This window comes from Myotis brandtii, unplaced genomic scaffold (assembly GCF_000412655.1).
Source record: "Myotis brandtii unplaced genomic scaffold, ASM41265v1 scaffold165, whole genome shotgun sequence".
Classification (NCBI taxonomy): Eukaryota; Metazoa; Chordata; class Mammalia; order Chiroptera; family Vespertilionidae; genus Myotis; species Myotis brandtii.
Genome location: NW_005356042.1, coordinates 1,215,550 through 1,229,698, shown reverse-complemented (window position 1 = coordinate 1,229,698; position 14,149 = coordinate 1,215,550). Strand labels below are relative to the sequence as shown.

General features: G+C 52.2%; 1 protein-coding gene across 1 annotated transcript; it reads left to right on the top strand.

The window, feature by feature from the left end:
- Positions 1-6: 6 nt before the first annotated feature.
- On the top strand, positions 7-13,949 carry LSR (lipolysis stimulated lipoprotein receptor). The gene is made up of 10 exons (XM_005862461.2): positions 7-104; positions 1,211-1,555; positions 6,838-6,957; positions 8,865-8,921; positions 9,457-9,603; positions 12,220-12,381; positions 12,544-12,603; positions 12,696-12,827; positions 13,113-13,732; positions 13,820-13,949. The coding sequence occupies exons 1-10, from the start codon at positions 74-76 to the stop codon at positions 13,853-13,855; spliced, it is 1,710 nt and encodes a 569-aa protein (XP_005862523.1). The 5' UTR covers positions 7-73; the 3' UTR covers positions 13,856-13,949.
- The last annotated feature ends 200 nt before the right edge of the window (positions 13,950-14,149 follow it).

The following is a 14,149-nucleotide window of genomic DNA, read 5'->3' as shown; positions in this document are numbered from 1 at the left end:
GCCAGGGGCAGGCGGCCGGAGCTGGGTGCTGGGCTCCTACCCGGGCACTCCGGGTTCGGGCGCGGTCGTCTTTATGTGGCTCTTTCTTGGCACTTTGTGCACAGGTACGGAGAGCGGGGCCCCTGGTGCCGCGGAAGGGCGGGAGGGCATTATAGAAACGGGATGAATGAAGTTCTGCACCTCCGAGGAGGCAGGAGAGCTGGGGGAGGGGAATCGGGAAGACCAGGACCTTCCGTTCCCAGGGTCTCCGAGATCCCTGGTGTACGGTGTGAGGGGAATTCCGGTTCGCGTTGGAAGCGGTCCCCCGCCCTTGTTCGGGGATAGCAGGAAGTGAAACTCCGGGACCGAAAACCCTGGAGCTCAAGGAGAATGGAACTCTGTGAGGGCAGGGGTGAAGGGACCACACGATCAGCGGGAAAGGCCGGGAAGGAGACGTGAGCGCACGCGGACATTTCTGCGTCCTGGGGCAATGGGGAGCGGGCACTCGAGACCAAGAAACAGTGCCCAGGCTTCTGGTGGGTGTCCCTCAGGCTCGAAGTATCTGTGTGTAAGGGTCTGGTAGGATGGACTTCTAGAAGGACTTGGTTTGAAACCATCTTCTGCTGGCAAGTTTTCGCTGGATCGGATGTTTGTTTGGGTGGGGACGTGGGGGCGGGGGGTATCTTTCTGCAAGCACTTTGGGCATATTTATTTGAAATGGCTTTGGGTAGGGTGAGATGGGAGGCTGATGGAGACATTGTTGAGCTTTACCTACTCCATGACGAAGCAGTTCAGACAACTCCAAAATTAACCCTCCAGTCCACAAAAGTTGGGTAATTTGGAACAATGGTTTTGAAGTGGGGCCTCCAGCACTTCAGCACTTGCCTGTATGGGCCACAGAGAGGAGCCCTTTCTGTGAGAGAATGGGCAAGGGAAGAGGGGGCTGGGGTGGTTCAGAGGACACACTCTGGGAAGAGAGGTGGCAGGATGTTCCAAGAAATCTGGCCATCTGACCTTGCACCTGTCACTTCAGCCCCACGGGTCTATAAAATGGGCATGATTATCAGAGCTGCCCCACCAGTCCTGAGGATTAAGGAACAGTGTATGCCAGGCTCTCTATAAAACCATACACTTGTAAGTGTCGAGTTGGTGACAAAGGTTGTTGCTTATTTCTGCTGAAGCACATTCCAGCGTTCGTAGTGGTCCCTCCTGACTCTCCTCTCGCCCTCAGCTCCTGCCAGTGCCATCCAAGTGACTGTGTCAGACCCCTACCACGTGGTGATCCTCTTCCAGCCCGTGACCCTGCCCTGCACCTACCAGTTGACCACGACCCCCACAGCACCCATCGTGATCTGGAAGTACAAGTCTTTCTGCCGGGACCGCATCGCTGATGCCTTTTCTCCAGCCAGTGTTGACAACCAGCTCAATGCCCAGCTGGCAGCTGGTAACCCGGGCTACAACCCCTATGTGGAGTGTCAGGACAGTGTGCGCACTGTCAGGGTTGTAGCCACTAAGCAGGGCAATGCTGTGACCCTGGGCGACTACTACCAGGGCCGGAGGATCACCATAACAGGAAGTATGTTGGGTGGGGCAAGGGAGAAGGCAGGGGATGGGGCTGGGGACGGCTTGCGCAGGCTCCCTTGTGTGCAACCTGGAGTCCCCACCTGGAAGCTCGTTAGCACCAGTGACTGAAATGACTGACAAGGGGAGGACCCTTCCTTCTATCCATCCATCCATTCCTTTATTTAACAGCAAAGACTTAAGGAGCACCTCACAGACACCAGGTGTTGTTTGGTGCCTTGGAAATACAGCAGTAAAGAAAATTATTAAATTCTTTCCCTTGTGGAGCTCGCAATCCAGTGAGGGAGACAAGATAAATACAACACATACTCTCAAGTGCTTGGAAATAAAGACGAGTGGGTAATGGAGAGAGAGGCAGGGTTCTATAATACTAATGTTACCAGTAATAGTAAGTAAAATTTCTATAAGTAACAACTTATAAAGGACCTCCTATGTGCCAGGCTGTAATTCCAGGTTTGTGGGAATTAACTCATTTAGACTCCACAATTGTGGGAGTAGATTCTGCTACTGTCGTTTTACAGAGGCCCAGAGAGGCAACATGACTTGTACAGGGTCACAGAGCTGATAACAGAGCTGGGATTCTAAGTCAGCCTCTTTGGGTCTAGTCTCTAAGCTGGTAACTCCTTTGCTTGACCAGGGTGGGGTGAGAGATTTTAATGGAGAAGGTCTATGACTTGCCAGCACATTACATTATTCTCCCACTGAGTCCTTACGTCCACATTTTCCACTCGAAAACCGAGGCACAGAGAGGTTAAGTAGCTCGTCTAAGCACACAGAGCTAGAGCTGGGATTTTAACCCAGGGAGCCCTGGGAGCCCTGTTCCGTGACCTTAATTCTGCCTAATGATGGGAAGTGCCTGTTAGGACTAAGTAAGGGGTGGTGGGGAAGTTGTTCATTCATTCATCTGTTCCGATAGTATTTATCGAGCATTTACCAAGTACTAGGCACTGGGGATGGGGTGGTGATCAGGACATCTGATAGCCCTGCCCTCAAGGAGGTGACAGGCTAGTGGGGTGAGGTAGATTTAAACATCAGATAAAGAGTAAGAGAATATTAGAGAGTACTAAGTGTTGCAATAAAACACACCTGGATGTTGTGCTGTATGGAGTGACTCGAGTGCACACCTTAAGAACTACACAAATGTAGTTTGAGGAGGGACTGGGACTGGGTCCTAAAGAATCTAGAAGGCAGCCCTAGCCGGTTTGGCTCAGTGGATAGAGCGTCGGCCTGCGAATTGAAAGGTCCCAGGTTTGATTCTGGTCAAGGGCACATGCCGGGGTTGTGGACTCAATCCCCAGGGAGGGGTCTGCAGGAGGCAGCCGATCAATGATTCTCTCTCATCATTGATGTTTCCTCTTCCTTCCTCTCTGAAATCAATAGAAGGCAGAGAGGAAGGTGATGGGAAGCAGTGGGTGAGGAGTGAAGGCTCACCCATTTAATGGATTTATCCTTTTACTGTCTTAAAACAAGATTAAAGTTTTAGTCTTGGGCATGGGGGCAGAGGAGTGAAGGGAGTGTCCCTTTGCAGACCCCAAGAGACCAGGGCCAGGGCACACTCCTCCCCTCACTCTGTAGACCATGGACGAAAGGCAAGGTTCCAGGTACTGAGCCTGTCAGTCCTGTTTCTAGGAGAGACCAGACCGACTTGCCCTGAATTTCCATGGGCAGTTCAGCCCAAAGCATCCTGCTGTTCTTGAGGACAAAGGGCTTCTTGGGGGTTAACCTGTCCTGTACCTTTCCTGCTCCCACCAGGACCAGGGGGGACAGCCTGGCTGGCTGGAATCATGCCCGTGCTGAGTCCAAAACTCCAGAGTGGCCCTCAGGCTCCAGCTGGGGCAGATTCTTCATACCCTGGAGGCCTCACAGGCCCAGGTCTTTCAAGCGGCCTTGATCTGGCCCATGTTTGATGTAGGCTGTGGGCATCCATTGTATCTACGTCCTCTCAGGAAACCCAGTAGCCATAGGAGCTTCCTTCATTTCAGCCTTGAAAGTAGTGAAAAGTTGACTTTCCTGTGGTGTCCCAAGGGTCACCAGCATCAGGTCTTAAGTGAAAGTGGTTCGGGGAAAACTGTAATGTTAGTTCACCCTCCGAGTCTCAGCTCAGTGGGGCCCCACCGCCTTCCATTCTTCCCTGCTGTGGGTGATGTGGGTGCCTGGATAGGAGCTCTGTTTCTACCTCAGGCTGCTTGGGGTCCATGTGTCACCCTCCCACTCAGTAACATGACCAGAGAGCCCATGGGGCCCCCGAGATTGTAAGGGCCCTCAGTTGTGTGCTGATATGGAACCAGAGGCTCAGAGGTGTGGAGGAGGCCCAGCTTCTGTTTCCAACTGGATACCAGTGTCTTCTCCCTGTGCCTGAAACACTTGGAGCAATGCCCAGCCCCATGTGTCAGGATCAGACATAATACAGGGAACAGGGCGCGCCTGGCAGGAAGGAGGTGGGCCCAGGCCTTAGAATTGATCAAAAGAAGCTGTAAATCCATATTTTTCATGGGTTTTAGAAACATCATGCAAGCCAAACAAAACACGTCAAGGCCCGGGTGTGAGCCACAGGAGCCCAGATTTCATCTCCTGGCCCATAAGCTTTTGCTGTGGCATGGGGTTCCTGTCCACCTCTTCAGTGTTGGGCAGGGACTTGTCCTGGAGCTCTGGTTTGGAGAGGTGTAGTCAGAGTCTGGTTTGAAAGGTAGGCTGGGAAAATGATGGTGTTCTGGAGAGTCCAGAAAGTTTGGGAGAATGTAGTTAGGAGTTTTATGAGGATTCAGTGAAAGAATATGTGCAAAGGAACCCAGCACATAGCAGAAACTCCGTAATTGGTGGCCAGATACCTGACCATGGAGGGGTGCTGTGTCCCCCACTCCTTCATGTCTGCTGCGAAGGTCACCCTCCTTAAACTTGCACAACCCCCTCCTCCACACTGGCACTTTCTGTCTTCCCTGATTGTTTTTCTCTGTATTGCTTACCACCATCTGACATGCCATATATTTAACCTTTTTTACTTGTCTCTCCCAGTTAAGGACTGCTGTAAGGGCAGGGGTTTATATCTGTGGTCCATAGCAGTGGTTCTCAAACTGTTAGTTTTAGGGCCTCTACTCTTTTTTTGTTGTTAATCCTCATCTGAGCATATTTGATTTTTAGAGAGAGTGGAAGGGAACGGGGGAGAGAGAGAAACATCGATGTGAGATAGACACATTGGTTGCCTCTTGCATGCGCCCTGATTGGGGGAGGGGGAATCAAGCCTGCAACCGAGATATGTGCCCTTGACCGGAATCAAACCTGGGACCCTTCAGTCCGAGGGTCGACACTCTATCCACTGAGCCAAACTGGCTAAGGCTAGGGCCTCTACACTCTTAATTACTGAGATCCTCAAAGAATTTTGTTTTTATAGCTAGCAAACTGAGAGAAGTTTAAAAAAATATTTAAGCTGACAGTGATAAACGCTTCATAAGTTAATATTGATAACATACTTTAATGAAAATACTACCATATTTTCCAAAACAAAATAAGAAACTAATGAAAATTGCATTGTTGATTTATAATTTTGCTCATCTCCTTGAAGTCTGGCTGAGTAGAAATTGTGATAGCGTGTCATGTAGCCTCTGGAATACTCCACAGTACATTCAGAGATTAAGTGAAAAAGGCAAATAACATCTTAGTATTATTATGCAAGTAGTTTTGACCTCTGGGATCTTCTGAAAAGGTCTTGGGGAACCCCAGGACCCACGGATCACACTTTGAGAACTGTTGCTGTCGAGTATACCACATGCCTCAGATACTGCCTGGAACATAGGATGCTTTCAGTAATTATGTGAAATGTTGAATGTATTAAGGGCATATTTGAATAAAACCAGGTACCTAGACTCCTGGAACAGACTACGGTAGCTAAGGAAGGTCGACGCTAGGAGGGAAGGGGTTCATTTCCCAGTCCCCCTGTGTCAGGCACCCAGGACTCAGCGGTGACTGAGACCAGGGTCTGCTTGTGTGGAGTTCACATTCTGGGTGGGATCAGGAGTGCTCAGCCTCTAAGCTAGCTGATACAGTGTAGCAGTGGGGCGGGGGAGCTGTGCCAGTGGAATGGAACCCGCCCTGCCAGGGTCTGAGAACACCCAGCCGGGCAGAAGAACTAGCACAGGTGCAAGCAGAGGCAGGTGTGGGCCAGCATGCTGGGCCCAGTGAGGAGGCCAGAGTGTCCAGAGTAGTGAGTGAAGGAGATTGGTGGGGGTGAGGCTGGTGTGTCCGGTAGCGAGATCATACCAAGGGCCTGTGGGCCAGGGAAGGGCTTTTGGAGTGGTGGAGGTAGACGTATCGAAAGGAGGGTTTGTCTATGGATGTGAGCTCTTCTTTCCAAAGGAGGAAGGCTCCGGTTCTTTTTCATTTCTTTGGCAAGTGGCTGATGCCCTGGTGAGTGCCAGGTGCTGCAGACTGGGGCACACACAGTTACTGCCCTCGACTGTCTTGGAGAAGGGCAGCGGGTACGTGGGGCAATGTGGTAGGCAAGTCATCAGAGGCCCGAGTGCCAGAGCTTTTGGGAAGAAACTGGCTGGTGGCTGTGGGTGTTCCTGTTGCCAGCTCGGTCCCACCTGCCCCACGCTGGTGCATACCTGAAGGGTTTTAACTAATTAGGGCCTGGAGCATAGAGAGGAAACGGGAAATGCTGACGGACTTTCATTACTGGTGTAATTAACAGGCTCCTTGCCCCGAGCAGCTTCGTACCTGAGCGTCCCCAAACCCTGGGCCTGACCTGGATTGTGGGGGCTGACGGGTGGATGGATTAGGGAACGGGGACGGTCCAGGTCTTTCTCCCTCACACACACACACCCCATTTTTTTCTCATGCCTCCACGAATTCTGATTCCTAGAATCTGAGCTACTTACCTCTGCTCCCTTACCCTGGGCCCACGCCCTGGGCCTACATCAGGCTCCCTGGTAGTTCACAGTGGGGGCAGTAACTTTTGCTGTGAGAGGTACAGAGAATGGCTGTCAATTCTGAATTGCTGGCTCTGGAGTCAAGGCCACTGATGAGCTGGACAACTTTGGGTGGGTCAGGTCATCTCATCTATGAACCGGGAAGGGTAACACTGCCCACCTCACAGATTTCTTGAATACCCCATGTCAAGTACCCTATGTCAAGTGTTTAATGCAAAGCCTAAGAGGAAGCACTGCCTGGTCTGAATTGTCTCATAGCCACTCTGCGCACCTGCAGCCCCATTCCCTGATGTCTCCATGGTGGGAGGCTCCGGCCTCCCCACAGTGGCTTCACACTCTCCTCCTGGTACAGATGCTGACCTGACCTTTGACCAGACGGCTTGGGGGGACAGTGGTGTGTATTACTGCTCTGTGGTCTCGGCCCAGGACCTCCAGGGGAACAACGAGGCCTACGCAGAGCTCATCGTCCTGGGTGAGTGGGCTGGGCCCTGAGGGCCTGGGAAGGGGAGGGGAGGGGGGCCTCTTCTCCCACTTCTGCATGTCTCCCTCTGTCCTCCAGCTCACCCTCTGGGCTCTGTCGCCTGCTTTGCTCTCCCCACATGGCACCATCAGTCACTTGGGCTTACCTGTGCCTTGCACCCTAGGCAGAGACTCCCTCCCCCCACATTTCAAGTAAGCCACAGCCAAACTAAGAGTGGAAGGAATGGGGGACCAGATCTCTTCTTGTCTCATTTTTAAAAAATACAGAAATGGTCAGAGTTGGTTGGCAGTGAGTGAGGAAAGTTGATGGTATGTGTAATTGAGAAGGGAGCTGGACCGACCTCTGTCACATCTGCAGGGCCACGTCTGACCCCAGAGGCCCTTGCCAGAGCACAGGAACCTTGCCCTCTGCCTGCTGGGATGGCGTTTTGTGGCTTATACAGTGAGTGCTTCCCTCAGGCCAGGCCCCTCCAAATGCCCAGGTGCAGGGTGGGTAGCCACCAGCAGCCCTGTCTGGCCATGAGGCCCCTTTACGTGTGTGGAAGGGATGTTGCCGTTAGCCAGATGCTCTGTTCTCAGCCAACACATATAGTCTCGTGTGACGTCTATATGTGAAATGCTGCCGGGCTACACACTGCCATCAGATGCATGATACAAGGAAACATGTGTGAATGGACACACATGCTGAGGGAGCATGCTGCAGGGGCTCAGACCATGTGACAGTTCACTCGTGGGTGACAATGCATGCACCAGTGACCCAGAGAACCTCTGCTTGTCCTTGGTAAAATGTACAGTCTGCATTAGCAGTTCTCAAAATGCAGTCTCGGGACCTACTTATGCTCTGAAAAATTATTGAGGATCTCAAAAGAGTTTTTGTTTCTGTTTCTGTGGGTTATATCTATAGTTGGTTAACATTGTAGAGATTGAAACTGGAAAATTTTTAAAGCAAGATACACAAGGACATAATCCATTACCATCAAAGTGATGATGTTGTGTCATCACATGTCACAATGACAGCAAAAAAGGCAAATAATGGCTTAGTGTTATGAAAATCAGTTTGGCTTTGGGGACAGGACCACACTTTGAGAACTGCTGGTTTGGATGGTGGAAAACCCCTCATGGGGCATGTGGCACGGAGTGTGTGAGCTCTGGGTAGAGGCTGGCGGAGAGCTGGGTGTATAGATGCCCCTGCGATATGCTCGTGGGCACACATCACTGATGGTACCTGAGGGAAGGCACTAGCTGGGCCATGAGACTTGCAGATGGGACAGAATGCATGGACCGAGATGGGACCCTCATGGACTAAAGAACCAGGGCCACACTAACTTTTAGGGCTGTAGGCACTTTTGCCTTCATGGGAAGGCATTAAAAAAAAAAAAGATATATATATATATATTTATGATTACCTTGCTATAAAAACCATTTGTTATATATTTGGTAGTATTATTTTTTTTCTTCAGATTTAAAAATAAAAATATTTTCAAGGTCCCTAGGACGCTGCCTATTATGCCTGATGGACCAGGACTGTCCTTATCACATGGGATGGGTTCAACCCTTTGGGGCAATAGGACCCATGTATGTGGAAAAGATGAAGTGCTCAAATTCAGTTCACACCTTCAGAACCTATGGGAAATGTACTGGGACCCTTTTGGGCAACAGAATCCCCTGAGGCATGAGAGAGGGTAAATTATGTGATGGAAGCCTTCTGGAAAACAGCACCCATGTGGGTGGGGGGGCTGGTGAGGGCAGGAACCAAGTGCTATGACCCTCCTAGGCCACCAACCTATCTGATGCTTCCAGGCACACCTTCACCCTGATAAGCCTGGAGCTGGGCTTCTGGGGAGAGGCAGCCTGGGCTGGCTCTTGCCAGCATAATATGTCTCTCTTTTGTCCCTCCAGGCAGGACCTCGGGGGTGGCTGAGCTCTTACCTGGTTTTCAGGCGGGGCCCATGGAAGGTACGGGGGTGGAGGCCCCTACACACCACTTACTGCTTCTAAGTATTCTCCCCCCCCCCACTAAATGCCGCTCGCTGTGGACCCCCACTAACCTTGCCTGACTCCAACTCATGGCATCTAGTGACCTGGCTCTGGGCTTTGGGGTGGCAGGGAGCCTGAGGGTGGCCTGGGGTGTAGGCAGGAGGCTCCTGTGACTGGTGCCTGTAGTGTTCTTCTGGGGTTTGGGATCTGGGCAGCTGGCTCTCTGTCCCTCTCTCAGGCTACAGCCTGTCTTGCTCTGGCTAGGTCACCTCTCTTTTTCTGCCTTGCCCCGCTGAGTCCAGGGCGAGTTCCTTTGGGACCGGCCTGAATTGTAGAGGAGTGGGCAGCCCTCTGCTGCTGCGCCCCAGCTTCTGGCATGGAGACTCCAGCAAGGGCTACAGCTTCCCTGACAAGCTTTGCAGACAGCTTCGCCCACCCGTCTCTGCACTGTCCTGCTGTGTCCCTGTTCCCACCCAGGCCTCCTGGCTCAGGTCCTGCTCCCATCTCTCTGCAGACTGGCTGTTCGTGGTTGTTGTCTGCCTAGCTGTCTTCCTTGTCTTCCTCCTCCTGGGCATCTGCTGGTGTCAGTGCTGCCCGCACACCTGCTGCTGTTACGTCCGGTGCCCCTGCTGCCCAGACAAGTGCTGCTGCCCAGAGGCTTGTGAGTGTCCCTCGAGTGACCACCCCCATTCAGCAACTTGCCTGGGTCCAAGGGGAGGAGGTGCTACTGGTCTGGAGGTTATGAGGTGAGCAATTTGGGAGAAAGTGGGTCAAGGAGGACCAGCAGATTTAGATTTTTATTTACATACTTTAACTTTTCATTTATTTTGATTCTTCATTTGAGTTTTTCTTTTTGAAAGTATAATCTATATGCACGGTAAGAAAAACTCAAATAGTACAAAACAGTCACTAGAGAGTAAATCTCCCTTTAAAAACAAAATCTTAAGTCAAAAGGTAAGAAACCAAACGAGGTTTATAGCATCACATAATTTAAGCAAATTAAAAAACCTCATCCACACAACCATTTGGATTTTATACGGGGACTATGTTTAAAGACATGTCTAGCACATGAGTGGCACCTGGAGAGTTGGGAATGGAAGTGGGGAAGGAAGCAAACAAAGCAGGAGGGGAAAGAAGGAAGAAAGTGAGTCCCTCCTCCCGCTGCCCCCTGGCCCCTCTGCAGGGACTGTCTGGGTAAACCAGCACCTCTGCATTCAGTTGTTTTGAAGTTTTAATCAACTTTGAATGGACATTTATGTGGGCCACTTTCAGCCATACATACGTGTATCTAGTCTCTTGCACTGAAAATAGGCCATGAAAGCACACTTCTCTACTAGTCCTTAGTAAGTTCAACACTCCCACCTTTTCCTTTATCATTATAAAGATCACTGTATCTTTGGTTGATGAACAGATGACCTTGACAGCTAGAAACATAACTTTACACATGAGGAGCTCCTAGAACATGAGACCAAAAGAGGGACAGACCTGCTCCTCTCATGACACCTGCTCATTTCTAGGCCAGTAGTGAACAAGTGATGGAAAGAATGACGCATGTACTCCAGATGAGTGTATGTCTGTGTACTTACATTTAAAGCTTATACACATTATTTCAGTATAACGCAGTCCAAGCTGCGTTAAAAGTTGAATCACAAGCGATTTTTTAAGGTGGAGGTTTGAGGCCTGGCCTGCCTCCTTACCTGCTTGGAAGCCCAGTAAATCCCCCTCATTTAGTCTCCTCTTCTGTAAAATGGGACTGTGGCAGAGCCCTCTGTATAGGGTGAATGTGGGAAACTGGTGTGTCCAGCATTTACTGCAGGGTTCGGCCTACATGAAGTGTTCCACACTCACTAGCCATTGGACATTGTTGCTGTCAGCATCGGTAGTGACCGAGGGCCAGAGAGCAAATCAGAGCCCTGCCACTCACACCTCAGAGCAGTGTTCCCTCTCTGAGCCTGTTTCTCCTACCTCAGGGGGTGTCGTGAGCATTAAGGGAAGACTGTGAGCGTCCCTAGCACAGGGCTGTGACTCACTCCATGCCGACTAATTCTATGGTCACTGGGCTCAGTGGTGGGCAAACTGGTTCCTCAAAATAACACTCCCTGGAAAAAATTTGCTATTTGGGGACTTAAGTTATCACCTTTCTTGTCATTTTTAGTTGAGAGCTTCTGGCTTACCTGGTGGATGTTAGTCTGTTTCACAGGTGGAAAGGGACTCCCAAGGGCTATAACCAAATTTGCAGTTACCCCACAAATTAGGTTAAGGCCGGGGCCAGGATTGCAAATTCTCTCCATTCTGAATCTCTGTTATCCCAAACTGAGGCCCCATTAATTCCCTACCAGAGGCTGCATTACTCCACAGCTATAGTGACAGCCACAGCCCTCCTGGGCCATCTGAAAGCAAACCCCACAGCAAATTAGAAATCAGCCAGTCACCTGAGCTACTGGGGGGCTTCTGGGGGGACCACTGAGCCTTTTGCTTCCCCACTGAATCAGCAGCGAAGGGACCTTTCTGAGCCTATCTCCACGCCCTATTCCTCCTACCCCCACCCCCACTCCCATTTTCCTGTTAAGAAGCCCAGGGAAGAAACAACTTGCCTGGGCAGTGACTGTGCTGCAGGAGCAGCCGCCAGAACCCAGCCTCTGGCCTGGAGAGGAAGGCAGCAGGGAGGATTTGCCCTCGAACTGTCAAGCCTAGAACCAGGAGGGGGTGAAGGCAGAGTAAGTGGGTACAGCCACTAGGAGAATCCCCATGACCTCGAGCTCTGGAAGATGCCTTGGCGAGGATCCAGCAGGCCTGAGGGGAGCAGGCATGGGATTCCCCTGCCCCGAGATGATTTGTTTTCTAAAGCTGGGACTCAGCTGCCAACGGAATGTTTTGGCCTGTGGGTCCAGCACATGGGTTTATCTAAAGGGGCATCTTCTCCCTTTGCTCTGTGAAATGCAGGCCCCAGGTGGCCACTTCTTCTGATAAGGTGGCTAGAGAGTTGGGATTTTATGTAAAACCTCGACAAATGTTGGTAAACATCACTGCTAAAGAAAACATGTCCTGCCAGATTGGGGCTGCGGGCTGCAGCGTACATCCCTGTCCTCAAAGCTCCGTGAGGAATCACACAGGAGGTGTGGACTCGATGACGGACCTACAGAAACCAAGTCCCCAGGGAGGCTCCACAACTGGGGATGGGGAGAAGGTCAAGGCACACGTCCCTCTGGTCCTTTTATCATAGGGAAGGGCAGTATGGCTCCTGGCCACCATCTCATGCTTTGTGTGTCTTAACCAGTGTATGCTGCTGGCAAAGCAGCCACCTCAGGCGTCCCGAGCATCTACGCCCCTAGCACCTATGCTTACCTTTCTCCTGCCAAGACCCCACCCCCGGCAACCATGATTCCTATGGGCACCGTTTACAATGGATACTCTGGAGACTTTGACAAGAACAGCTCAGGTGAGGTCTGGGGGAGCCAGGAGCAACTAGGGGAGGGATAGGCTGGGCATTTGGGCACTAAGAGGTATGGGGCTGGAAGGAAGGACTGGGGGCAGGGGAAGGGGGCTGGGAATGCAGGACTTTGCTCCAGGAGAGCAGCCACTGACAGCCATTCTCCCCCAGTAGGTGGCTGTAGCTCCCAGGTACCCCTGCTTCGTGATGCAGACAGCAGTGTGACCTCTGGTAAGAACCAAGTGTTACTAAGTTGGACATGCCTGTAAGGGAGGGGGACTGGGCCAGCACCCAAACTCACCACCTCCATCTCCTGTCTCCAGAAGTCCGTAGTGGCTACAGAATTCAGGCCAGCCAGCAGGATGACTCTATGCGAGTCCTGTACTACATGGAGAAAGAACTGGCCAACTTTGACCCTTCTCGACCTGGCCCCCCCAACAGCCGTGTAGAGAGGGGTGAGGAACCTTGGAGTTTGAGGGGTTGCAGAGGTGGGGGGTGGGACACATCTCCCGGATTACCTGTCCCAAGGATGCTTGCTTGCAAATCCTGGACAGGGTACCTCCTTCCCTACCATGGCCAGTGAGAATTGTATGGGACACTGCATGTCATCCCTTAACAGGTGGGAGAAGTCTCGGGCCCTGTAGAGAGTGTATGAGGCAGTGGTAACACTGCTGGACCCTAGAGCTCCTGGCATTAGGTCCTGACCTCCCAGCAGTCAGTGACACGTCCCTTCCCTACAGCCATGAGTGAAGTCACCTCCCTCCATGAAGACGACTGGAGATCGCGGCCTTCCCGCGGCCCTGCCCTCACCCCAATCCTGGATGAGGAATGGGGTCGCCACTCCCCTCGGAGTCCAAGGAGGTGGGAGCAAGAGCCCCTCACAGAACGGCCCAGGAGTGGCTGGGGGGCCGGGCGTCCCCGGGCTCGCTCTGTGGATGCTCTGGATGACCTCACGCGGCCAGGCTCTGCTGAATCAGGGAGGAGGTCTCCCCCAAATAGTGGGAAGAGAGGCCGAGCTTATGCGCACCCCCGAAGCCGCAGCCGTGATGACCTCTACGACCAAGAGGACCCAAGGGGCTTTCCACACTCCCAGGAACCCCACTTCGATGACTTCAGGTCTAGAGACCGCCCTGGTGCTGACCCTAGGAACCGCTCCCACCGCGCTCGGGATGCTCGGAACGAGAGGTCCAGGGACCCGGACCCCCAATATGATGGTCGGCTTCTGGAAGAGGCCTTGAGGAGAAAGGGGCCAGCGGAGAGGAGACCTTACCGGGAGGAAGAGGACGCCTACTACCCCCCAGCGCCTCCCCCTTACTCTGAGACCGACTCCCAGGCCTCACGGGAGCGGAGGCTCAAGAAGGTGAGTGGACAGCCTTCCCTGGCCTGCCTTCCTGGACCCTCTCCAGCCCTAAGCTCACACACCCTTTTCTTTCTTTCTCCTTTGCAGAACTTGGCCCTGAGTCGGGAAAGTTTAGTCGTCTGATCTCCTTTTGTATGTAGTTTTGTACTTTTTTTTTTAAAATTTGAGGAACTGTTGATGTTCCTCTTCTAATAAAATATATAATCACAAGGCCTAATGTGGAGGGAAGCGCTTATTTTGTTGCGTGAGGTGAGGCCCCGGAGAGCTGCCCTGCGTGTGGGCACAGGGTCCCGTGCCCCTGCTCCCAGTACTTGCCCTGCGTCCTGGGCAGGACCAGCTGTCTCCTCCCGCTCCCCTAGGCGGGGAGTGCGCACCCGCTGGCTCCGCCCCGCCCTGCCTGCGCTCCCCAGCCCCGTC

What these genes read in the sequence shown, in the direction of transcription:
- LSR (XM_005862461.2), top strand. Translation starts at nt 74, where the DNA reads ATGTGGCTCTTTCTTGGCACTTTGTGCACAG. An exon ending in TCAGGCGGGGCCCATGGAAG is followed by an intron (nt 8,922 to 9,456) that starts GTACGGGGGTGG and finishes ATCTCTCTGCAG; the next exon opens with ACTGGCTGTTCGTGGTTGTT. An exon ending in CAACAGCCGTGTAGAGAGGG is followed by an intron (nt 12,828 to 13,112) that starts GTGAGGAACCTT and finishes CCTTCCCTACAG; the next exon opens with CCATGAGTGAAGTCACCTCC.